Source organism: Cygnus olor, chromosome 2, assembly GCF_009769625.2.
Source record: "Cygnus olor isolate bCygOlo1 chromosome 2, bCygOlo1.pri.v2, whole genome shotgun sequence".
Classification (NCBI taxonomy): domain Eukaryota; kingdom Metazoa; phylum Chordata; class Aves; order Anseriformes; family Anatidae; genus Cygnus; species Cygnus olor.
Window position 1 is genome coordinate 127,628,351 of NC_049170.1, and position 26,383 is coordinate 127,654,733.

The 26,383-nt window shown below is 37.4% G+C and overlaps 1 protein-coding gene across 6 annotated transcripts in view; it reads right to left on the reverse strand.

Moving 5' to 3' along the window:
* The window catches only part of JPH1 (junctophilin 1), an 87,374-nt gene that overhangs the window by 23,194 nt on the left and 37,797 nt on the right, over nt 1-26,383 (reverse strand). For 5 of the 6 annotated variants that reach the window (XM_040546041.1, XM_040546044.1, XM_040546042.1 and 2 more), the window contains exon 3: nt 8,973-9,091. In XM_040546041.1, the coding sequence (XP_040401975.1) occupies nt 8,973-9,091 (119 nt within the window). Of the gene's footprint in view, nt 1-4,148; nt 4,491-8,972; nt 9,092-26,383 lie in introns of those variants that run through there. The other variant, XM_040546045.1, reaches the window with a different exon arrangement.

The following is a 26,383-nucleotide window of genomic DNA, read 5'->3' on the forward strand; positions in this document are numbered from 1 at the left end:
GCAAGTCACTGTCTTCAATTTAATTACTGTCTGATAATTCTGCAAACTAGCTTGCAATTGGTGAGTGGCTGTTGGTGTGAACGGCAGTGCTCACTTTCTGCTATCTGTGAAACGTTACTGAGAACTTTGTTTTTCTCTGTTCCAGCTTGTGTTTGCAACATACCACTTCACTACTGCCTGTTGATTTAAATAATGCTGTTCACCATGTTATAAAAACACACAACATATCACACATGATATTTAGCTAGTCATTAGTGAAGACTCAGATGAGACGACTACCAATTTCCATGTCATTTCACTGGCTTCTCTCTCCTTGCTATTTTACATTTCCATTTATTACTTTTTTTCCCCTCATCAACAACCTCCAGTATTCCTATTGGAATCAGACAGGAAAACTCTCTAAAGAAGTTTGATTCTCCTTTTGAAAACATTATGAATTAGTAACTGTCATGTCTTTTTTTTTTTTAAATCTAAAATATACAGTTTGTTTTAGTTCAGGATCAAAACTGGAACTGATTTGGCTACCATATTTTAAATCAAAAACAAAATACTTATGTCTCTTAATATTTATTGTTCTCTTAGTTTATTCTCTCCTCTTGCAGAGGATATATGGATTTGCCTTTCTATTTAACATCACAGCTCTCAACATAAGCATCCCAGTTCCCAGTAAGTCTTTGATAATAGACTATTGAAGTTGTATCATGTATGTTGCTTCTTGGGCCACATACAAACATGGAAGAAAGAGCAGGTCTTTCTGTCTTGCATTTTATTGCCTTTACAGAATTTGATACCATATACTAAGAACAAATTTACACAAAATTTCTTACACAAACCAGCCCTCAAGCTCCTGGTCCATCTGTTCACATATGCAATGTTACACAGATACTTGAAATTACTTAATTTATAGTAGATGCTCTACTGATACATCTCAATTAGCTTCAGATTAAAGCAGCAACCACTTCCACTAAGCAAGTTTAAGAAACCACAAAATGACACAACCTAGAGATTTTTGGAGGACAAGAAAAATATCATTCATAGCTGTCAGATGCTTTTCAATACAACAGTATTGTTATTTAGTAAATTTAATAACCAAGTAAAATTTTCACTAGTCATTCTAACTTTTGGCTCTTTCAAAATTCTTATCTGACGAAGAAACAGTGCCTGCATTGTTTCTTCTCTGAACATCTTTCTGCTTTAGGAGTAATAAAAAAGCAGAGCATAGGATATGCACCCAGGGCTTGGGTTCTAGACATCAGCATTTCTCATGCCTGCGGATTTTGTAACAGTTAGACTCAGTACTGGGAAGACATGAAATGTCATCAAGCAACTGAAATTACATTTGAATGATTTATATGTGGAAAGTAACTAGACAAAGTTTCAGACTCTGCTGATTCTAGTCAGGAATCTATATATACATTACTGCCTTTACTTAAACTCTAGATATTTCAAAGGGAGAATTACTTGCCACTGTGATTCATCATGTCATCATACGGTAATGGAAGACTTCAGTTTTTAAAAAGTTTCCCTTATCCCCTTGCATTTGTAGAAAAAAAAGCACACTGAATTATGAACTTGAAAGATGCAAAAGCAAGAGTCAAATAAAGAGATCCAAAATTCACTGCTTTTAAAATATGAGGTTTTACGAATTTTGTTGGAGGGTAAAGGGTTAATTCAATATTTTTCAATATTAAGAAACAGTATGTTATGAAAACAAGGCAGTATTCATTAAGATGCACCGCACTCGTGGCAAAATTGATTTTTTACACGTAGCAATGGACTCGATTAAGAAACTTACGAAGTGGGCTATCAGAACTGACTACTGCACTGGAAATGCCAGAACTATACAAATTCAACAATCAGTTTAATTCTGGTAAAATTAGGGCATGTGCTTAGCCATCCATCCTCTTGTGGCTTCTTTCCCGAGGTATTATTGATCTTCATATTGTAAGAAAAACCCCAATCACCATGTCACTTACCATTCTCGCATAGTGTCAGTTCTCACTCTTCAATGCTAAGCTCTAGGTTTTCACCTCTAAACTCTGTTTGCCATAACCCCTTACTGCTCCTCTTCTCCAAATCTAACCCATACTTCACAGTTTATCAACTGCCCAGCAAATACCTTTTTAACCTCAAATGATACTTTTTGAGGAGCCTCTGCTAATTTCTTCGTCATATCTCAGTACCAGTACTTTATTCTCAACCTCCTTTGACGCAGTTGGCCACATACTCTTCTGGAACATTTTTGCTCTGTTAACTTCTATGATTCATCCTCTTATTTTCCCCTCATTTTTCTTACCCTCTTTAAACATACTTTCAAGGAAGAGAATCACAGATTACTCTGTTCTTGGTCCCACTTCCTTCTCTTCTTACACTCTTCATCCTGTCTAATCTCACCATCCAAAAAAATCAACTACCAATTCCATGCTGGCTATGTTTCAGTTCCAGATTTGACTCCTGTTCAGATTAAGATCTGAGAGAATAACTGTTACATGAATAAAATGCAGAAATCTTCATCCTCTCCAAATTCTCACCATGATCTTTCACACCATTCTGAAAAAGGCATTTCTCTGTATTACTCAGGTCTATAATTTAAACACTGTATTTCTTTTTCAGATCTCTCTAAACTCTCTCTACTTCTAGCTTAGCCTTAGGTCTTGCAGACTTTCTTTGAATAAAATGCTCTGTATATTATTAATCTATTTCTCTGTCCCTGGCAAATGTGGAACACAGCTGCAAAGATCATTCTTTTTCTACCCCTTCCTCTGAAATACATCTCTGTCATCCCACTTCCTATAAAAACAACAGCAAAGAAGCCCACAGACCAGCAGCAAGTATTAATTGCTCGTGGTCAAGTAGATCTTGATGCTCTTACCAGCGCAGTATAACTGATATCACATGTTTAAAAACAAAACCCTTTTTCAACATAATTTAAGTCTGCACTAGTATAATAAAATCCTTTAAAAATAAATCACCATACTCTAGTGAAAAGTGGCACTGTAAGTCAAGTTCTCACAGTATAGACCTTGTTAGTTGAATTTCAACTTGGAACAAATATTTATGACACTTATAAATAGCATTTATAATGGAAATGTTGACATGCTGTGATAATGTACCCATGTGATAGACCCTAATTCATCTTGTCCTTGGCTAATGGACACTGGGACGGACCAATATAGAAGTCTACTGAAGCAGGACAACAGTGGTCAGGTTCTGTGTCCTGGAAGGAATGGATCTTTTGGAGGGCAAATGAATAATACTGAGTGGGAAACAGGAGTCAATTAAAATGCTAAGGTAGCACTGACCTCCTTCTCTCATACCTCCCATGGTGGCAGCTCAGAGGGATGTAGAAGGCTTTAAGAAGGTACTTCATGATAGCAACTTAGCAGTGACAAAACCCAAGTTAGCCCAGGCTAGTTGCCTGACCATCCGGTTAGCTTCACAGTCAGATTCTGTAGCCTTTACAGTTGTATCTAGATGTAAATTAACTAGCTCAGTACTTAATGGAAGCCTGTGAAAATTACAGTGATTTCAACAGCTTTATTTCTCTACAGGAAGCTGGTTCTCTGTTTTTAGTTTTTAAAGTTAATTACGTACTTTTTTTTCCCTAAGCAAGTCACTTGATTGTCACTCAAAAGTATGTTGGAGTGATTGACAAAGCATTCCAGAAGAATGAAGGGCATTCCTTTGCAGTCTCTCCTTCCTTTGCCTTCTCACAAGCCCACACTCTCTTGTCCCAGATGCATTCAGGAAGGCTGGGGAGTGAGCTGAGCCAGCGTGTGCGTGACAGTGGGGCAGGATGCATGCAGACTGCCAGTGAGTTGGGCGGTCCTCACTGGGCAGGACAACAGATCTGTATAGGTGCACAGATAATGTACAGGTAATACATAGATAATGCTTCTGTATCTAGGGCTTGGCAAGACTGGTGATAAATTTGGAAGTCAAGTGGTCAGACAATAGTTATAAAAAGAAAGGAGAAAACAAGAATAAGCTTGAAGCTCACCTTTTCTTTTAGCCCACCTTGTTTCTTTGATTATCGATAAAACACGAGTGCCTCGGTATAGTGTTCTCCAGACTTATGTAGAAAGAGGATGGAAGTAATAAACTGTACAGGAAAGATGCCACAGGAAGAATCCAACAACAGTTGCATGAGGATGATGAAGCCGTATGTCAAATCATTTCAGAAAACGAACAGGCTCTTGCATGACTAAGAATAACTAGTGAGCTTCCTTATGCTTTAAGGCACAAACTGATGGCATGGCTGGTAACTGTAATCAGGGGGAAATGCTCCTTGTAATTGGCTTTTAAAATAAAAATATCTGGCCTGGTCCACATGCATTTATCCAGTACATTCCTGTTAATTAGCATCAGGAAGAGATCTCTCTTTCCTGTCCATATGGAGTTTGCATTTTGTGAACTGGAGGAGGTGGAGATGGCAGAGAGGAGGAAGATGGGAAGGATGTGTTTTCTTCCGAGGCTACAGACGTCAACCACTGGTCAAAAGAAAATGTAAAATGCAGTTTCTCTTTAATGCACTAGAAACCATCAGAAATTGCCTATTGCTTAAAATGCTTTTGTTTTTGAAACCAGTGATGTCAGAATGTTAAGTGATAGTGTTGCTGTAACGGTATCCAAACATTGTAAGAAAAAATCCTGGTAAAAACTATAAATTCTTATTCTTTTTTTATTAGAAAACCTTTGTTCCCTGCTCATATATTTCATCTAAAATTCTGTCCATCTCTTTCGTGAGAATTAACTGCTAAATTGCTTCTCTATTTCTTTTGTGCCTTGTTCAGGATGTCAAAAGCTGGAAGACTTGTTCTTGTGAGCCACGTGTGTTCCTCAGGCAGCTGTTTGGCCTGATAAATAATCTGCCATAAAACAATTCAGATTTGAATTTCCAGAGCTTAATTGGTCCATGGTAAAGTGCCCAGACTGCTCTTACCCTGCAGCAAAGTAGTTTTACCCCTCTTTCATTTAATCAAATGTTATTCATTTGAACTGAATGAAGGAAGAGTATACATTTGCTGCAGGATATATATGTACACAGACAATTACAGCTTAGCTGTCCAGTCTGTGCAAGTTCATACTTTAGCTTACCTCCTGACAGCGTGTTTACAGGAGTATGTGCTAGAGATGGCTTGTAGAATTTAGCATGAATGGATAAGTCACAGCATCCATTAAACTTATGTAGGACTAGAACAATCTTCTCCCTTTTTACTGGGTGCCAAAAGCCTTTCTTGTCTGTTACGTCTTTGATACAGTACTTCCATTAGTCATTTACCCTTCTCTAGGCTTTAACAAGAGACACAAAACCACTTTTACTGGTTTTCTCTGAGAAAAAACAAAAGAAACAAACAAAAACACTCAAACTGTCCTTGGATAACTCCCTTGACTGAGAAAATGGCTCAGGTTTCATTTGTTTCCTGTCCTAACATGCTCTTTTCTGACACATCTACAAGTTTAGTGATCCCTAGAGGAAACAAACAGGTCAGAGCTGGGATTTCTCAAAATTCGTTGTATTTAGCAATAAAAAGGCCTGTAAAGTCTGGCCTCAATAAAATCCGCAACATTTGCTAAATGTACAAAACCTACAACCTTGAGGATAGGGCTCTACAAAGATATGCCATCTTCATTACTATCAACCACTAGCAGAATCTGGTCTGAGTCCAGCATGAACGAGCTTAGAGAAAACAGCTCCCTGCAACCTTATGAACCCCTAGATCAACCTTTCCAATCACACTTACTCATGCTTGCTTTCCTAATATGCAAATATTAAGGTAATTAATTACTGGGAAAATTAAATCTGAAGATTCCTATGGCACCTCAACATTCATGATTCAGACTGACATCATTATTTGTACCTGCTGAATGTTGCTTTGCTTCCTAACGTTTTGTTCTCACTTCAATCTCCTTTTAAACTACATTACAAAGCTAGAACATCTTGGCAGCTTCTGATGAATGTCTTAATGAACATAAAATTTAAATGAAGAGAAAGTAATTGGGAAGTGAGAACTGTCATGGTACAATGAGTTATGAATGCTCACTGTAATTATAAATTTTGTATAATTCTAGGATATATGGCCCAGAAGGCTATATTTTAAGAATCTGAAATTTAAGAGCTTTATCAAAGATTTTCAAATATTTAAATGGACTTAGGTCTCAGGTAGTGCAGAGATCACTCCTTAAGACAGACAAAAATGCTTAACTTGTTTACGGAGAGGTATACGTATTTCACGTTTCTTCTCTCTTGTTGATTTGCTACATACATTTAGTTCTTGCTGACAGCATGTTTGTTTACCATTCTAAGCAGCTGAAGCAAAGAGAGAAAAATTACGCTTTCCCACACATAAGTAATTTTCAAGACAATTTAGCACAATGGTAAGCTTTCTCTTAACAATAGTTTCACAAACTGAGATACAACGTGTGTCATTAGCTTTTAGAAGCACTAACAGAAGCTTAAAAAGGAATTGTAAAAATAAAAAGCTCAAGCAGAAAACTGAGAAATTGCTATTAGGAGGCAACAATGCTTACCTTGTTTTCATTCAAACATACGAAAATGCTACTCGAAGAGCAGATACTTGCTGCCGTTTGTGCGAGGGAATGTAAATATTTTTAAAATGTATTTATCTATTTTATTATCTTAAATGACAAAAGTTATTGCTAATATTGCCCTATCACTCACAGTATGGCATGTGAGAAATGTATAAATAAGCAAGCACTTGTACATGTGAGTCTCAGGGTTAACTGGTACTGCTCTGGAAGAATGTATCTGAAGAAGACATCATGAACACTGAGGATGAAAAGGCTCTCTGACACAGTAATACCTGAAAGCATTACAATGATGTACAAAACTGGTGTTTTGCTGCAGCTTATTTGGAATAAGTGAAATTTAGTCAAAATCTCAGCATCTTGAGGTTATCCAAGCAAAGGGAATAACAATCTTTTCAAATGTATACAAATATCCAGCCATCCTGAAAATAATAAGGAAATGTAAAATTTAGATTCCAAAAGAGATATTTATCTTTTGGCAACTAGCTAACTAATTGATAGACATTTCCATACAAAGAATAGAGTTAGAAGATGTTGAGAAATGTTTTGTAACTCACTATAGACACACAGAGCTGGAATGGGGGAAAGAATACAAACCCTTGCCTTCGGTAACTGAAATAAAAGTTTAAGTGAGAGGAAAATAAGAATCCTACACCTTCTCTCCCCAGATCTCAGCCAATTTGTCAGCAATCTTACTTCCTATCCAGTGGCAGGAAGTAAAAAAAGACACCTAACAAATTCTTTATCTGGTGGATTTTTTGGTGTCGCATTTCACACCATCACACGTTTACATTTTCTCTTGAGTATTCTAGCCATTTCCTTATCTCAAGGATTCAGCAGCTTTGAAATACTTCCACTCCAAGTGCTTTAACTCCTTCGTTTCTATTCTCAGTCAAGCTTTCCTTTGACAGGGTCCTTGCTATTAGTTCTCTGCATGACTGAACCTATGACTTCTTAACTTATGACCAGTAAGACGAACTGCTGCTATAAACTGGGAGTTCATCAGTTTGTGAAATAATGAAAAAAAAAAAAAGACTTTGGTATCACAGGAGTAAATGTGGGCCACTGATATGATGAGTCCACAGAAGAGGAAGTACTGAGGTAATTTCCAACAGTGAAAGGTACATAGTGATACCATGTTAAAGCCAGTAAAGTCTTATTGCTGCAATTACTCCTGTTGAGCACTGCCTACAGTTCTGGTCACCCATGTTAAAGAAAGACACATTTAAACCAGGATGGATACAAAGAAAGGTTGATAAGGGGAATGGAGATTCTAACTTGCGTGAGGTGACCAGCCTTTGACTTAGGTACTAATCAAATAAAAAAATAAAGCCCCAACCCTCCCAACCCCAATACACACAGATTGCTCTCTACAACCGAATACTTAGAAATAAAGAAAAAAAAAAAAGTGCTGTTTAGCCTAACTGACAATAATGACTTATGAACCAGTTATTTGTAGTGATATACATTGAAAATGAAGGAAATGTGGATTGTTAGAAAAAGTTGAAAAGATAGTTCTTCAATTGTGGGGTCACAGTACTAGCCTGTATGATGTAGTAGTACCTATAAGGACAAAGGGGTTTGTATCTGCAGAAAATTACAGTAAGTGTACACAATAATCTATTTTAGAATAAAAATGCAGACAAGTCCTTGAAAAGTAATAAATGATATGAAAACTCATTTGACAGGTGAAAGAAAGGATAAAATTCTGAAAATACATTAACTTGCATAAATGAAGATCCATTTCACCTATTTAACCTTAAGCTAAAGAGCAGCACACAAAAATATTAACCTAATGAAAAGACACCGGAAAAACAAGGGAAAAAACACCTTGCTTCTTTTACAGCAACTTTTCAAACCATGTGACTGGTGAAAATGTGTTGCAGTGTAACACAGAATTAGGTGACACAGAATTGATGCCATGATATCCTGAGTCTGGGACTAATCTTCCACAGAGCACCACAGGCATAAGAGGAAAGAGTCCCTCACGAGTTACAGATGTGCAATGGCAAAGCATTCTACAGAGCTCAGGCCTTAGCTAGCCAAGACTGTCAAAATTTCCCTCAGATAGTAAAAAGGATCTTTCCCATAATGAACACTCCACAAAAACAACCTGAATTTCTGTTGATTTATGTTCTCTGAAGTCTTACATTGACATCATTCTGAAGAAGTGATTAACTTCAGACAAAGCTGTATGCTTGATACTGACTTTTGGGCAGTGTTTTATACAAAGCAACAGTCGACAAATAATTAAAAAAAGAAAACAAAACCACCCTGAGGAACATGCAGTCTTCATTACTGTCACATAACTACTGCTTCTGTATAAACAACATTCAAAATGGAATAAACTTTTTAATTTAACACAGAACCTTTCTACTGCAAGAAAAAAGACTAGCCACAAAACAAAACCGATCTATAATTACCTGGTTGGTAGAAATTTGGTGAAAGTTCTCTGGCAACTGCTCTTGCAATATCACATTCCTGGCGAGCAGACTGAGCGGCCTGATCCGCGGCATCAGCTTTAGCTCTGGCATGTGCCGTTCTGTACAGAGTAGAAAACAGTTTATATGCAGAGGAGTCTATTATGAGTTGCATCAATAATGCAAGAGTAAAGTCCAGCTGCCCTTAGCTATTGTGCACTGTACTGCATAGTTCAGTTAGTCCCACGTGCTGTGAATCACTGCAAATCAAAGTATTCCACAATCAACGTGTTAGTCAGTTTTTCAGTCCTGCTCACCCTTGTATCACATTTACTTGTAGGTACACAATTCACAACTTGGCTTAATATTTAACTTTCTCAATAGAAAAAAAAAAAGTATCTAATTGAAACTGAGATTATGATTATTTGGTCAAATGCTAATACACAGAAGTGTACAGAAGGTCAGACTGGGACACTACACTGACTCCCAGACAGGGGTCTGTGAGACCAGGACACATGGTGTTCAAAGGGACTGTGGAATGCCTTTTAAAACACCTTTACAACATTTCAAAGTTAACGTTCAATACTGGGGGAAGGGCAAAATTGAGGTATATTGTCCCCAAAATTTGAGAAATGTGTTCCACAGTCAGACCATGTTGGAAAAGAATCGGATAGAAAATATGTGCTTGATGCTTCAATAGTCATTTATATAAATGGGGACTTAACACTTCTAAATTCTTGTAATTCACTGAATTTCAAATCCAAAACAATCTGAAAAGGCAACTTTTCTGAAGTCAAGACAAGAGTTTGGAATGCTTTCATAAAGTAATCTTCACTCTGCTTCCCCTTTTTTCTTCTGTTATTTTTAAAAAAGACTCAAGAAGAGCTTGTGCAAGTGCCTGTCACTCCTGACTGTGCAAATTGATAGCTGTGTTACTGCGCAACTGCATCGCTGTTTGTCCCATCTTCCCTCACCACTTCATTTTTTAAATGGTCATCTGTATAAAAATTCCTGATGGCAGTGATCTCTGTGTCTCTGCAGTGCTAGCACATAGCCTAAAGCTATAAATGCTTCATTAGAACCGAGGGGAAGCTAAACATGGCAAAACAGCAGAGTTTTTCAGAGCCTCTAGAGAGAGTCATAACATTTCTAAAACAGTTATATTCAATTTTATGATCTCAGGAATTTTCTCATAGCATTCTAGCAGAAAGCTTACATTTAAGTAAGAATAAATTAGCAGGACAACAAAAGCTGCAATTTTTATCCCAAAAGCTGGGTGATAACATCAACAGCAGCCATATAAATGAAACTCCCAAATTTTCAGTGATTTCTGTGTAAAAAAATAGTTTCATTTGCAAGGAATGAAGAAGAGTTCTATGTGTTTTAGACACAGGAAGAATTAAATGTTAGTATTGAACTGAATGAGCACCAAGAGATTAACAGTATTGCAGACTTTGCATTTCTAAAAAGATGCTTAATCTCATAGGGTAGTAGTACAAACACAGACATAAAAAAACACATAGTTTCATCTGTGGTGCCTAGAGAAGATTTATTTAAGTTACATCCTCCCCAAAATGTGTGTGTAGATAAATGTTGAATGTTATTTCAAAGCTTAACTTGTCATAACTTAACGGATAAATATCAGCTTATGTTGCTTTCTCATCGGTCCCTCTAGGTCTCCAAAAAGAAGATTATAATGAGGAAATAAGCGATAACACCTTTGACTTGTAGTCAGGATCAGGAAAGAAACTGTTAATCAAAACAAACACACATTATAATCCCATATGTGTTCTGTGCAGTTCATGAAGGGTTGTACGGTATGTGCTTGTTCAGTAACAGCAATCAAAACCGTTCTTTCTCTATAATCATTATTTTCAATTAGATGAGCTATTCTTAGCTCCTGCATAATTATGTCTATGTAGCGTAAACCTAATGAAGCAATCATAGCACTGGGACATTGTTTTATGAGACAATAATGTAGTCTGCACATGGATAAACTAGACTCTGATCACCCTTTTGTGATGATAGAACAACTAGACTATTCCCATATAAAAATAGTCTAACACTATTGTCACAGCGGCAGTAGACACTTTAAAAGCTAGTATACTAAATGACCAGCACCAGGAAAACATACTGCCAGTTGTTTATTGATGCTTGTGAATTTTTGTAGTATTACACCCAAGAAACATCCTGTCTAACACGTACTGAAGCAGTGAAGGAATGGCATGGTTACTCAAGGAACGAGCTAGTGAAGCTTAGCCACGTGAAGCTGGGCAGAAGCAAGTCACAGCAGGAAGAAGCCAGTGGAACAGAAGGCAAATGAGTGCTGTTTTGCTTGGCTGCCTTATCTTTCACCTTTTATTTCTTCTTTTGCCTTTCACTTCCTGCCGTTCTGCTGCCTTTGTAGCCGCAGCCAGCCAGAAATGTGAGCACGTGGCTGTACCAAGACATCTCCCTGCTGGCCTCTTCAGCGAGCATCATCCACGAACGACACTTGGCAAATGCCGAAAGAAAGAGGAGAAGTGGGCAGCATCTAGCTCTGTATAACACAGGGCTGCACACTCCATCTGTGAACACGGGCTCGTCATTATTTGCGTTATTTGCTATTTAGCACCTTGGCATTTGGATGCTTTACTGGCCAACTAGCAATGTGTACTTTTTGGTCTCAATTTGCAATCGTATATTCAGACATTTTTTCACTTCATGCATGCTTACTTGTTGTAGACTCAAATATTTTTCTGTTGCTATTTAATATTCTTTTCTTTTTCATTCTTTCTTTGATTTGCCTGTGTGTTTTCCAAATTGCCTGCTTAGAATAACTCCTGCTTGGCACTATGTTTTGTTGTACTTGCTCTATTCTGCCCTGCACTCCCCGACTAGTGGGGACTATTAGCAGAGACTGTGGAGAGAGATGTTGGTTTTGAATGACAACTTTTATAAGGGAGAGATACCAAAGCCAGACAGCCCTACTGAAATGCAACTCATTTGTTCCACTCACGCTCTACACAGTGTAGGAAAGCCTATTTCTTGAACTTGTGCCCTGGAATAATTTTGTCACTGTAAAGTCTTGAACTTTTGCTTATAATCAGTAATTAATCATGGCCATTTAAGCCTGTGACTTGATATATCAAGTTGAAATCAGCCACTATCTACTTGAGAATTGTTGTATTTTTTTTTCTTCCCCCAGAGAACTCCACATCTCTTGCTGCAACAAGAAATCTTTATGAGAACTTTTGAAAGAGAAAACTCAAAAATTTCTCCTCTCCCCACAGCCAAGAAAAAGACTTCTGCAGGTTTTGCATGCTGTTTCTACACATTCTCCAGGAAGGGTTAATCTGTAGTTTCAGCAGCAAAAGAGAAACTGTGCAGGAAAGTACGCAGCAACCCACAAACTGCAGAACAGTACGGGAAAATAGCAACCTGCTTTGCAATGCTGCATTCGGGTTCTAACAAACAGCAAAGGAACTTTAATGATTTCTTTTAATTCAACAGAGAGTACTTTGTGAAAATGAATTCTTATCAGCTGTATCACATAATACACATTACTAAGTTTGGACTTGCCATGTGTATTTATATGTGTATCTACCTGAAAGCATTATCCTACCATTAATATTCTCTATGATGTCTCAAAAGGGCTTGAAAACTTTCAAACCAATATAAAATTAATGTGTTAAAAATAAATTACATTTAGAGGAACAGTCTGCCACTTAACTGATGAGCCCACAGTGGTCTTCAATGCAATCACGACAGGGATAAAATCAAGTCATACCTGTGGAAGGAATCAAGCTGTACTTACATTAGAAAATGAACCCACAGCTACAGCCACAAGCTCAGACACAGTGCTGGTAGTAGGCGACTGAATGTGGAGCCCCTAAATCTACAGTCTGTCATGAGTGAATGAGTGCTGCAGGACCAATGGTTAACTGAATAACTGCTATGAGAAATTTCATTTGGACTCATATCAGGGTCTGATTTTCAAGAAGCCGAAGCTTCTAGACTGCAGGACCACTGATATTGCTACTGATACCTCTTTTCTTCTCTGTTTGGCTAGGTAGTTTGGCTAGGTAGGTAAACCTGTACATGGATCCCAGCTACACTCAAGAGATTATAAGCACAGAGTCAGGGGATCTTACAGTGTCCCCTTCCGGCAATGCTGCAATCAGATTTTCATCTACTTATGCCTGAAAAGTGACTTGGAGGAATATTGAGAGCTCAAGAGCTTAACCAACATTATCTAGCACTCTGCAGCAACAATGCTTACATATAATGCCATTTGTCTTGCATGCATTATGTAATGTTTATCTAAATTTAAACCCCATTTAGAACTGTCCATTACCCTCCAGATTATTTTGTATTTCCATGATATCCTTCAACATACTTGAAATGCATGTTGATTCAGTGTCAACCAAAAATGTAAGCAATGTGCGTTTGTTTCATTTTCCAGCTTGTATTAAACATAGGGATTCCAACATAAAGCTGTCCAGTAGCTTGCTTACTATTTCTTAAAATGATAGAAATATTTTTCTCAGTTTTGTTTGTCAAATATATGAAACGCAATTATGTTCCTAATTATCAAATTATCCTAAACTAATAATCTTAACAATGGTAGTTACTAACAGATTTCTATATTGTCAAAAATTTCAGTAAAGACTAAACATACATTAAGTTGTCAGAGAAATTTAATTTATGACAACTATCAGGTTTGTCTGAGTAACATCACGTATTGTAGGTTACTACCCATATCATCCTTTCTGAAAGTGAAATTCTATAAAAAATCCCATCTTCCTGAATTCTAAAATTCAGTGATTTTTCTAGAAAGCAAAGAATATTGTTTGCTTCTTTTCTTTCCAGGTATGAAACTTTCCAACATTTATAAATTTTCCTCTATCTATTGGAACTCAACTGTGAAAATTCCTATAGATATCATAGTATTTCCAGGAAAAGAGGAAGAGAAAATCTTCATAGAATGATTCTTTGGTAGATTAATTTTCTCTTTGTCACTATTTCCAAATTTTTATATTATATATTGACATTGAATGCCAGAAAAGTATCTAGCATCTATGCATTTTTAATAAAGCAAGTGGGAATTTATCAAGTGCACTAGTCATCCTGCTCATCTTCTTTCAGTGATAATACTGTGTGAAAAACTATTTTCTTATGATAGCATTAAAAATACGTATGTGCACAACTATGTAGAGCTACCTAGGAACTGTAGGCTTTATATTCATTACTCTCAGCAACTCATTTCTGTAATACACCTCAGAATTGAGGCTATGTCACTGAATACCAACAAGAAATGGAAGTTTCAGAGAGAAACAGAGAGGAAAAAGAACTATTTACAGATACCTGCAAACATGAGAGCTTTATGTCAGTGAGAAACTTATAGTGCTTCTGAAGTGCAGATTGAATTGACCAAATGAAGTACATGCCCTCAATCAGAGACAACAGAACTTAAAACCTCTTCAAAGTGCTTTATTCGATCAATCTCCTTTGTGCTTTGCTAGATTTTAGTTTTAACCAGCTGGCTCCTTCTCCATGAACTGACTTCACTCAGGAATTGGACTACCTAGGCACTACTACCGAACTCCTAAGTAGTAAAGCGTAAACAGAGTTACTCCGTGCACAGTGCCCATACTGTAGTCCGTATATGCTACCTACTGGACTTTGTTTCTAAAATTCCTCCTTTCCAGACTAAATTCATTTCATATTTTTTCAGTCCTAATACATGTTAGAAAAACTGAAAAAACACTACCCTTTACTTAAAAGCTCATGAAAAACGGAGGAAATTCCATAGAATTGGCAGACAGCCAACCTGGTTTCAGTACTTGAGAAAATAATCTTGGGGGTAGTGACTGGTTAGCCAGAAGTCAGTCCTGGACATAAATAACAGCATAAATAAACTGGGTTTACATCCGTAAGATTTATAGGCTAATAGCAAATAATGCCAGATGCCATACCTTCACAAAGAGTAGACTTTACTAAACACTTCTACACATGTAATGATTACAGGTCCAATACTTTATCAAGATTGCCTTAACATACTTGGATTTTTTGCAAGGTTTCTGATTTTGTACCCTCTGGCAACATAATTAAACAACAGCATAAATTACATCCTATTAAAATAAGGCATATCAAAATGGATTAAAATCTAATTTACTGACACATTTCAAAACTATCCAGAAGACATCAAAGGAAAGGCACATTTTGCCTTAGGAATTGGGTTTTGCTCCAGAGGGTGTTTAATATTTTACTTTTATAATAGCTCAATACAATCTAAACGTACTGTGTTAGAACTGGCAGATCATAGGACTTCTGGATTCAAAAAATACCCAGGAGGACACTGTATTGGGTTGTAACCTAAATTCAATATAACAACTCCAAAACCTTGCATTTGACCGTATTGAAACAGAACACTGGGGAACAAAAACCTAGCCAGTATGGGAAGACTGACATGGAAAGAGGCACAGGATTATGAGATCACCCTGGATGGCCCCACACGCAGGAAAAGAAGGGTTAATGTGGTCTTTCAACGCACAGGAGACAAAATCCGGTGTAAACAGGAATTTGTTCTTTCTGTGCAACATAATCCAGAATCCATAAAGCCACTAATGGATGCCCAACTCATCTATGTCTCAAGAAGGAAAAAGAAATGTCAGGACCGCAGAATAATCAAGGTTCTGAGAAGAGCTTTTTGATTTAAGCTTCCTCAGTCTCCTATCCACTCATTATTGAAGAAATACTAAGAAGCCCCTTATCATGGTGTATACATCCAACAGCGGAAAATGCAGAAGACAAAATGGAGAAGACTAGTGTTTCAGATGAAGACATAACTGGTTCAACTATTAGAAGCTGAATTTAGGCATAGTCAACCCTTGAAATGTTTTGGGTGTACTTTACACAGAAAAAGATTTCCAAGTCTTGCAAATGATACTAGGCAGTGTACTAAAAGTCCTCTTTTTTTTCTGAGAAAAATGACATGGCCTTGTGTTTACAGGAAGTGAGATTAGATGATTTAGAGGCTGTTTACATTAGGTATTTCAGACATCTGACGTAAATGCCTCATTGGAGGCACTCCTCTCGCTCCATGAAAAGTAAGACACTTGAGACATTTGCAGTTTGGTCCTCTGAACTTCAGGGATGCTAAATTCCTGCAGTGGACAGCAGCTCTGCTATGCCTACGAATATACATATATATTATATATATGTTATGGTGAACACCAGTCTCTGTTTTTATTGTGGAATCAACCTTCTTATGTTTATTCTGAACCTGTCTGCATTCTCCTTTAGACTTCTATAGTCTGCATTAATAAAACCAGAAGTGGTCAACAATTCAGGGGTGCTGAGGTACATGTTTGTATAATTTGTATTGGTCATATGTGGGGTCGGCAATTCAGAGAGATTTCAGGAGAATGAGGGATAGCATCCCGAAAAATAAGCTATTTCTGAAAATCCACTTTTCATATTAAGCTGTTAGTTTAATTTCCCTTATCATTCTTCCAGTCCTGCAGTTTTGTTCACCTTTTTGGAAAAAGACTCTCATGCAGATGTTGGGATTTAAAAGGTTTTAGATTAGTGTTAAAGCATCAATAGACAAGCTGCAATTACATGGTACTCTCACTAACCTTAGGTGTCCCACTAGCCTGGCATTATTTATGTGCATGCCAGATAATCTGCTCATGGATAATGGAATTGTCTCTTCGTGTGATGTGTTTACTTTCATTCATTATTCTGTCAGGAACTTCATTGAGAAAAGTTTTTATTTCATACTGATTGTACTTCATCTTAGCACTGTCACGGAAATCTTAACAATGGCCCAGCCTTCAATTTCAGCAAGATGAGCAACACCATTTCTGACAGAAACCAAGTCTTCCTGTGGGGCAACTTACAACTCAACAGGCAAAAACCACTTTTGTATACTATGCTCTTCGGGTATTTTCCCAACGTGATTCACTGACAGAATCTTTTCATGTCACTAACTTCCAAGAACATCTGAAATCTACATCTCAATGTGCCTTTGTCTATTGTATTTCATAGGATAAACAATATCTTATCTGATTTTATTACTGACTCTCCTTAGTGAGCAATACTTTCTTTTAGTTTCCTAATTCCATAATGGTAATTGCTGCAGACAGGAATGGGAGTGTTTTTGATGTTGTTATTGTTGTTTGGTTTGTTTGTTTGTTTTAAAGATAAGGGAATATCTGCAAACAATTTGTTGTTTCTGATCATCATGGCCAACACATGGACTGCTGTGATAATTTCCTACAAGAATTTCTAGGGTACATTTAGGGCACGGCATTTTTCATCAGTCAATTTTTTTTTTTTTTTTTTTAACTGTACTGCTCTCTACTAGGGACAAATTTAATAAAATATTAGGTATGACAGAATGCTATCATCAGTAATATCTGGCAGCTCTTTGAGATCCTGCTTAAAAGAAAGCAACAAATCAGGATCCCAGGAATACAGCTGACTGAAAAATAAGAACAGCTTGCAGAAGAGGAAAAGACTAGGAAATATCTTTCTATCAAAATAAACTGTTTTCAACTGATTTTTTCCACTTTCAAATGCTTGTAAAAACAAGAAAACGAAAAAGAAAATATGAAATCAAATGCCAGTTTTTAGAAAATAATACACTTGAAATCATTTACAATTAGAATAATTCTAGTTAGAAAACTTTCTATTCACCAGTAAACACATGAAAACCATATCAAACATTGTCATTGACAATGTCTTTATTCCTTAATTCTTCCTCTGTAAAGAGCTTACGTGCTTTTCTTTTTGGATATACAATTTTTAAATTTTAGGGGAAAAAGTCCACTGTGTTACAGATATTTTAGCAAAGAATACATAAGTATTATGTATCAAAATACATAATACAAAAACACTGTCTGACCTCTCTTCACTTCAATGTAATATAGATAACTTGCAATACACTTGTTCCATGAAAATTAGATTACAGTAAATTGCAGGAAAAATAAACTATTAATTGTGAAAATGTATTTACAATTTTGTGTTTGCTGGCTTCAAATAGTATCACAAAAACTCAACAATTATAAATACTTCCAGGAGTATTCATGCTTTTTCCTAATAGATGTGGGTGTTTGTTTCTTGTGGTTGTATTACCTAAATCCAAAGACTTCATTACTGTGCTTGATAAAGGAAAATATACTAAGAAAAAAGTCAAAATTATAGATTTAGTGGCTTGGTGCTTATTTGCCTTTCTTTTTTCCAAAAACTGTAGCACACACCTATTTCTGCCATTATCTCGTAACAGTACTAGGAGGGAACTGAAATCTTCATAACAAATGAGAACAGAAATGATACATTGACTGTGGAATATAGCTTTAAATAAAAGAGTTTTGGGGATGCTTGAAAAAAAATCTAGAACATAATGGCAAACAAAGTAATTCTTTCTAAGATATAATAGTGTGATTTATTTTTGTGTATATTTAAAAAGAAAAAGAATGTGGTAATTAAGATGTTTAAATAACAAACATTGACATGAATTCAAATAATGTGTGGCAATGCTTGTGTTTTTGAATGGTCCTTTTTGCATCTCTGGGCATTTAAATCTAGTGGGAAAACAAAATTTTCATCTTTCTAAAGGCATTAAATGTATGTGTTTAAAGTTAATCTTTGTGTCTTTAGAAGTCTGACAGCCAAAACTGAATTGGGCTTATTTTTCTTTACATTGTTCACTTCTGTCCCCCAGCCAGGTACTAGATGTCTAGAAAAATAGTATTGATAGAAAAATGTCCAACAAACCATTCAGGGTTTAGTTCTTCTATCTTCAGTTGTTACAAATTCACTGATACATTTTAAGATAACTCTATAAAAAACTACAGAAATACCTGAATAACAGAAAATGCTAATATGTTATATGTGAACAGGTTAATTAGCAAAAGGCCTAAGTTCTCCAAGAAAGACAAGTGCTGAAGCATAGGGATGGCCACATGCGATTTGCCCTTACCCCAGGCAAGCAGATATGAATCAAGCTGCTCATACCACACTTAAGTATCAAGAGACTGAACAGTGTGAACAAGCAAAAGAAAGACTTTGCTGACCCTTTTGTCTGTAAACATGGAATTGCACTTAACTGAAGAGCACAGTAGATTGGCATTTGAAAACAATGTCAGATCATTTCAGACACAGAGGAGGTGACGGCTGTTTCACAGTTTTTGTTGTCTGTAGCACGAAGGAAATAGAAAGTCTGGGCTTACAACAGTTAACAGCTTTAAAATAATTTTCTCTCATGTACATAACACATAAGTAAAAATGTACATATATTTGCCCTCTGTAGCTACCTACAGTGCTATCCAATAATACACAATTTGAATGAACGACCACCATGTCCTGTCAGCTACCAGAAAATTAGAAGAAAATAAGGAACATTGCTCTCGTTGGTTGCACAAGGGCTGACGATCTCGTCCAGATGCCTGAAAGCACTCTGTGGAGTACACAGGCTGCTGAAAGTTCACAGCAGGCTATTTATTCCTGCTTCCGAGTGGTCCCTGAGTGCTTTGTTCAGCTGAAGTCATGCAGATCTGCACCATGAGGCTAAAGATTCATTTTTGTACTCTAATGTAATAACCGCATGTAAAGTAACAACTTATTTCAGACTCAAAACTCTATTGTTTTGAGTCCCTCTGAACAGTCATGGTCTATTTGCTCCTTTTAATTTCCTTACTATAGTCCTTGTAGCCCTGACATTCTCTTCCCACCTCTTTAGGAAGCAAGTATTCTCTTTTCTAAGCCACTAATAGCAGAATTTTAGTAAAAATACAACTATGTGCAATGAAGCAGGAAGTAAATCCCAATATTACCAATCCCAATTTCTTCTTGTTCTGTTTTTCACATAGAGATTTATTTATCAGACTTGACATCTACCTAAAGGTTAATAGGTTTTACTGATTCTCATGACTCTGACATGGGAACAGCTGCTAAGACAAGAATCTACTATCGGGCAATACCCTGCCTGCCACATCCAGCAAAAAGCCATTTGTACCAAGGTCTGTTCTTGAGAGCTGGTGCCCTGGTAAGGCAATTCCTGAGCCTCAAAAATTACACTCCAGGCATCCTAAATATGTTACCTTCCTGAACTGCAGATCTCTGAGATATGATTAGTATCGGAGAAGTGCCACATCCTGGATCCTCTCCCTTTTGCATAGCAGGACTGCTATAGCTTTGTGAGCTTGCTAGTAGCGCTGGATTTGCTGTGCTGCACAGAATGATGGTGCTACATACATAGGAGTCTTTTCCACAAGTGTTGGCCATTACTACATACATACGAACTAAATTCTGTACTCTCCATGTCTTCAGTAAGTTATACCACAGGAGTAACTAGTGCTACTACAGCAGTTCATGTAGCTGGCAGCCAGTGGCAACAGCATTGGTTTGAACTCCGAGTGAGAGGAGAATACTTTTGCCTACTATTTCTCTTGAGGACATTAAAGGAGCCTCTTCATGTCAAGGGCATGCATTCATGACAGGGAAAGGGCTTATAAATCCTGGGAAAGGCAGTGTCCTGGAACAAGCTTGTAGGCTGGATGAATTATCTTGTCGGGCTGTGTACCAAGATAAAGACGAACCTTCTAAAGAGTCAGTACAGATCCACCATCACCTGAACATGTGTCTTATTTTATGAATCCCATGGGGAAACATGAAGGTTAGTAAAAGGGAAGGCCTCAGTGTTGCCTCAGTTCTTCTACTGAAGCCTATGTTGCTGAGGGCTTAAAGGAGGAATGGAGGACATTCCTGAGGAGCCACTGGAAGAGCAGGGAAAGTAAACACATGCTTCCTTGCACAATTTGATAATTCAAGATCATCAGTATGAGGTAATTCAAAGATTATCCTATTTTACATAATTAGCAAACTAACAGCAATAATACAAATCTCTCACTCAAACAATGGTCAGAATTTCTGTTATATCTATCCATGAAGTGTATATTTATTAAATGTGGAATTTGACCTTATTTATGCCTAGCTGACAATATTTAAAAAATGTGAGGGTCTGCTCTATATAGCCGTCTTGCTTGCTCTGTTATGAACATGCTTTGGTAGCAAGTGGATGTATACGGAATATGATTTTGTATTAGAAAGAAGAAGTCAGTTGATAGCAAATAGAGACTTACTCTTGAATCCTATTAAATAAATAACATTTTCACTCTCTGTGAGACAGATGTGTAGTGAAAGGCCTGCTGAGATAAAGAAAACTTTTGCTATGAAGCATAGCCCTGAAATGAACACTGCTAATGTACTGTAATGGGTTAGTTTGCAAGGAATTGTGTGGACAGTACTTCCCATAACTTGAAATATTGCACTTGTGCTTTGGGCAGTTTCTTGTTCGTACTTTTGTGCATGGGAGTCCAACTGTAAAGTCTTGCAATTTATACTTTTTCTTTAAAGGCTAGTCTATCTGGTAGAAAAGAACTGTTTTGCACAGTCAAATAGTTGCTGAAAATACAAGATACAAAATAACCTCTTTTATGACAGGTCAACTAGAAACTAGGAAACTAGAAAAATCTAGGAAATTAGATTTCTATCAGGCAATCAAGGTGGAATTTCACAGAACAGGCAGAAAAAAACATGGTTTTAAGGAGTTCTTCAGTCCAGCATTTTCATGTACTTTCACCATGATACATATAGGCAGAAAACAACCTTTCATGTGGTCTGTCAAAAGATTGATCACTGTGGAGAAGAATGATACCTTTTCTTGTGTTTTCTAGGCCTGAATAAGAATTCAAACTGCAAGGTTGTTCAGTTCCACACCACCTGGATAGAAATCAAACAGGTCACAACGTGAATCACTGCTCTATAGATCTCTCTCACCTAGCTGTCTAAGTGAAAACTGGAGTTCCTTATCTTAAACATACCATACATTTTATAAAGAGTGCCAACATTTTTGACAAGTTCAAGATGCAGCATTCTTGATTGGTAATTCCAGGTATATCATATGTTATCTCCTTAGACCTGCTAGAATAACCGTGAATCAGTCTTACACTTTAAATATGAAATGATAAAATCAAATATTACCAGCCTATAAGTGAGATAACTTATGAACAACTGTGAACACAGCAGTGTGCTCAAGTGGCCAAGGCCAACAGCATCCTGGCTTGTATCAGAAACAGCATGGCCAGCAGGACTAGGGAAGTGATTGTTCCCCTGTACTCAGCTCCGGTGAGGCTGCACCTCAAATACTGTGCTCGGTTTTGGGCCCCTCACTACAACAAGGACATCAAGGTGCTGGAGCGTGTCCAAAGAAGAGCAGCCAAGCTGGTGAAGGGTCTGGAACAAAAGTCCTATGAAGAGAAATTGAGGGAACTGTGGTTGTTTACAGAAAAGGAGGCTCATGGAAGACCTTATCGCTCTCTACAGCTACCTGAAAGGAGGTTGTAGTAGGGTGGGTCATTGACTTCTCCCAAGAAACAAGCAACAGGACAAGAAGAAATGGCCTCAAGTTGTGCCAGGGGAGGTTTAGGTTGGATATTAGGAAATATTTCTTCACCAAAAGAGTTGTGAAGCATTGGAACAGGCTGCCCAGGGAAGTAATAGAGTCTCCATCCCTGGAGCTGTTCAAAAGATGCGTAGATGCGGTGTTTAGGGACATGGTTTAGTGGTAGACTTGGCAGCGCTAGGTTAACGGTTGGACTTGATGATCTTACAGGTCTTTTCTAACCTAAATGATTCTATGAATTTCTTTAGGACAGGAAAGAAACAGCCTTTTTTTATCTACCTTGAGTACATGCATTTGGAGTTTACAGCGGCAAGAAAGGAGAAGCTCCGTCTGTAGCTCTTACAAGAAACAAAAAGCAATTTTGTTTGAAAGGGATCTACAGAGAAAAAAAATCTTTGCAGAAGGAAAGGAAATAAAAGTTGTCTCTAACATATAAGATTGAAACTGAATGTACTATAAAATGATTTTTACGGACAGATAGCTTAGGTCCTAACAATTAATTTTGAAGGAAAAGGGTGAGATAGAGTCTGAAGAGCTGTGTTTTCTAGAATGGGTTTAACAAAGAATTCTCTGCTTTCTTGTTAAATCTGTTGGTTTGTCTCAAGGCAAGAATACTGTCAAAGAAAAGAAAGGGTGACTCTCACAGCAGTATCTTAGAAGCAGTTGGCTTCTGAGAGAAGACTGCATTTGGATGCTGGGCCACTGGACACTCTTTTGGGAGTTGTACAGCCTATGTTAGAGAGCAGATGTGTCCATCTCCCACTGTGCAGTGTAAGAGGTCCCAGTTCTTTTGGGGAGCATACATCACTGCATCTACATGCTGAAGCTCTAAAAAGGTCCCACTTCCTCTAGAACCCCTGAAGCCTACAGCTACACGCTCTAGACCACAGGTGGTTAGGATATCCAATGTGTTCACTTCTTCCTGAGAGCTACTTGCCTAAGAGTGGACCTTTCTGTCTCATTAAATTAAGTTCTTTTGTGTTGTCATGAGAGCAAGGTTTCACCCTGCCCTATATGAAAATATGATTCCTGTTGGCAAGACCTGGCAGTTAGTCAAGAAGCTGTAGCAGAGCTGAGGTATACAGTTTCCTCACAGAAAGGTCAAGTCACTTGGGGCCTCTGACACTAGGTGTGCTTTAGCTTGACAGAATCACTCTGTATAACTAGTGCACTTAGAAGGCTAGATCAGAAGTCCCTGTAAAAATATCCAAGCTCTTTGTTTTGCCTCTTTCTGAATAGTCATGTCTTACTTTGGCTGGTGCCCACCACAGTGTTTTCATTGAATTTAGCAGTCACTCATTAATGTGGATAATCCTGCCTGAATTGGAAGCAGACATGACACAACTTCCCAGCTGTGAACCATCCATATGTGCCTGTCTTTGAGTCTCCAGACACACTAATAACGTGCCATGGGCCCTAACTCTTCCACATACTCATGCCTCACTGGCAAGCATCAGCCCATGACAACAAGAAGACTCTCATCTCTCATTGGCGCAGACCAAATCTAAAAGTGCCTGGAAAAAGTGTGATGGTAGTTCATATAAAGACAGCTGACTTGCCAGCTGTCAGTCAGTTTAGAGTATCACCCACAAGACACTCTCATAAGATGTCAAATAGGCTGGTGATGGTAGACCACCAAGCACAGGTGGAATTCAGTGAGGAGAGCAGAGACTAGAGAAGCAAACCTCTTCAGCACTGTTGCGTAGTTTAAAGTGCACTTAGTACGACAGTTTGTATTTGGGCTATCTCCAACCCAGCGATGGACGAGTTTAGGTGTCTCTATCTCATTATCTATAACTGAGATCAATATTGAGACCAATACTGGAGTAACTATGGTTACTGATGTCCATGTTGGTAGTATCAATGGTTCTGTCATCTTTGAAATTTTTATCTCAGCAGGGTGCAGGAGCATCAGTATGTTGCCAACTATGTATTACTCTGTGACAGTTTGCTACAGCAGTTGGGCATTTGTCTACCCAGTGGTGTACTTAACAGACTCTGATTTCTCAAAACAACAAATGCTGGAGCTTACTTCAAGGTTTGATGAGGCCATGAGCACTTCAGAATATAAGAGTTTCAGTCATGAATCTCACATCTTGTGCATTCCAGCAGATAAAGGCAGGCATATGAAATAGCTGAACATGTGTTTTGCCCAGCAGAAGAATCCTTGACTTTTTTTTTTTGTTCCTGTGCAGGGAAGATTACGTTAGTTGCAACATGGACTACATTTAAAGTATTCAGATTCTTATCAGCACAGTTTAAAATCTGTGCAGGAGCGTCTGAACCAGAGAACAGGAGATGAAGCCAGACACAGATTTTTGGATATTTTGGAAGATTTTGGAAATGTTTGAGCCAACAGCAAGTACTCACCACATTCCGTCTTACTGACAATAAGAGAAAAAGGAAACCCTTCTTTGCTATCCTTATGATACTACTTGAAAGTGTGAAATGACCAAGCTACGTATAGAGTAGGTCCATGAAAGATGCTTCTGTTAAAACTGAACAAAATAACCCCATAGTCTAACTTGTCTGAAGCATATACGTACCCGGAGTGACATACACCTGAAGAAGAAATGCCATCTGGTGAGACTGGAGCTTGATCTACTGCAGAGCTGCAGCTGAATGTTGCTTCTGTGTGAATGAGATTTTTGCCAGCGTATGTCAGAGCTGAATTTAGCCCTGTTGGAGATGTGATAATTAAGCAAAGAGGAGTCCACCTCCAGCAAATTACTTTTCCTCCTACAATACCTCTGCATTAAAGTACATGTATTATATCTAATGCTAACTTTAAAAAGCCCTGAGAACGTGAAATTAGGAATTCAAAAACTTAAATATCCTTTTTTTTTTTTATATATATGTTTAAAGAGATGTTGGTATCTGTCCTTGAAGTATAACTATTAAAAAAAAAATAAAAGAAAACAACTATTTGGGTCAACTAATAGAGCATAATGTCTAATAATCAACGCAAACTTCAATACCTCTTTTCTCTTAGTATTGGCAATGTCACAAGTAAAATTACTCAATGATTTCTTTGTAGGCTATGCCTACTTGCTCTTAATGTCCTTTCAAGTAAATCAGTAAATCAACAGTTTATCTCTGAACCTTTCTACAGCTCTTTGTGATAACAACAGCACTAAAGCTATCCATCTATTCTCTTCAGCCTTTTTTTTTTCTCCCTGTATGAAAGAAATGATTCCCAAAGTAGGTTTGCTTATACATATCAGTTAGTTTGGAGTAAATCCATGAATCCTACTTCCTTCTGTACCAAGTAATTTCCCCTACTTAGCAAAATCCAATCCACTCTGAACCACACTAGGAAAAGGCACCATTAACCTGAAATTGCATGACAGAGTTAGAATAGTTAATCCAAAATATTGTACGTATAGAAATCCTCGCTAAAATGTAATTTAGCTAAGTAAAACAATCTCTACATCAGTGCTGTCGATCTATTTACTACAAATCAGATTTTTTTAAAATCAACAACTTCCTTTTTCTTTCCTTTATTATAATGGTTTTTGGATGGAGTAAATTTTCTCTTATAATTTGATTTCTGTATTTGCTGGGATGAAAGGCTGTGGGACAAGCAAGCAATGTCACTGATCTTGGATGAAAAAATTTATGAAAGGTCTGACAGTTTTTCTCTCTGTTATCCTTCAGATGACATTTCTTTAGAGTGCTTAAGAGGAACAAAGCACATGTTGTTTAAGCAAGTTCCTTGAACAATGGTATTGCCTCTTAACAGTGGCAGGCTTATGTCAGAGAACAGAAATGCTAAAAGGCAAGAAGCCAAGCAGGTTAGTAAGGAAATAAAATATGTTCAGCAGCAATTATGCTGTGAAAGGGGCTAGCTACACAATGGAAAGAGAGAAGAATTGAAAGTATTTGAGAGTATCTTTAGTGACACTGAACCAAAATGAAGAAAAAACTTACAAATAGGAAAAAATCATCTTCAGACTAGTCT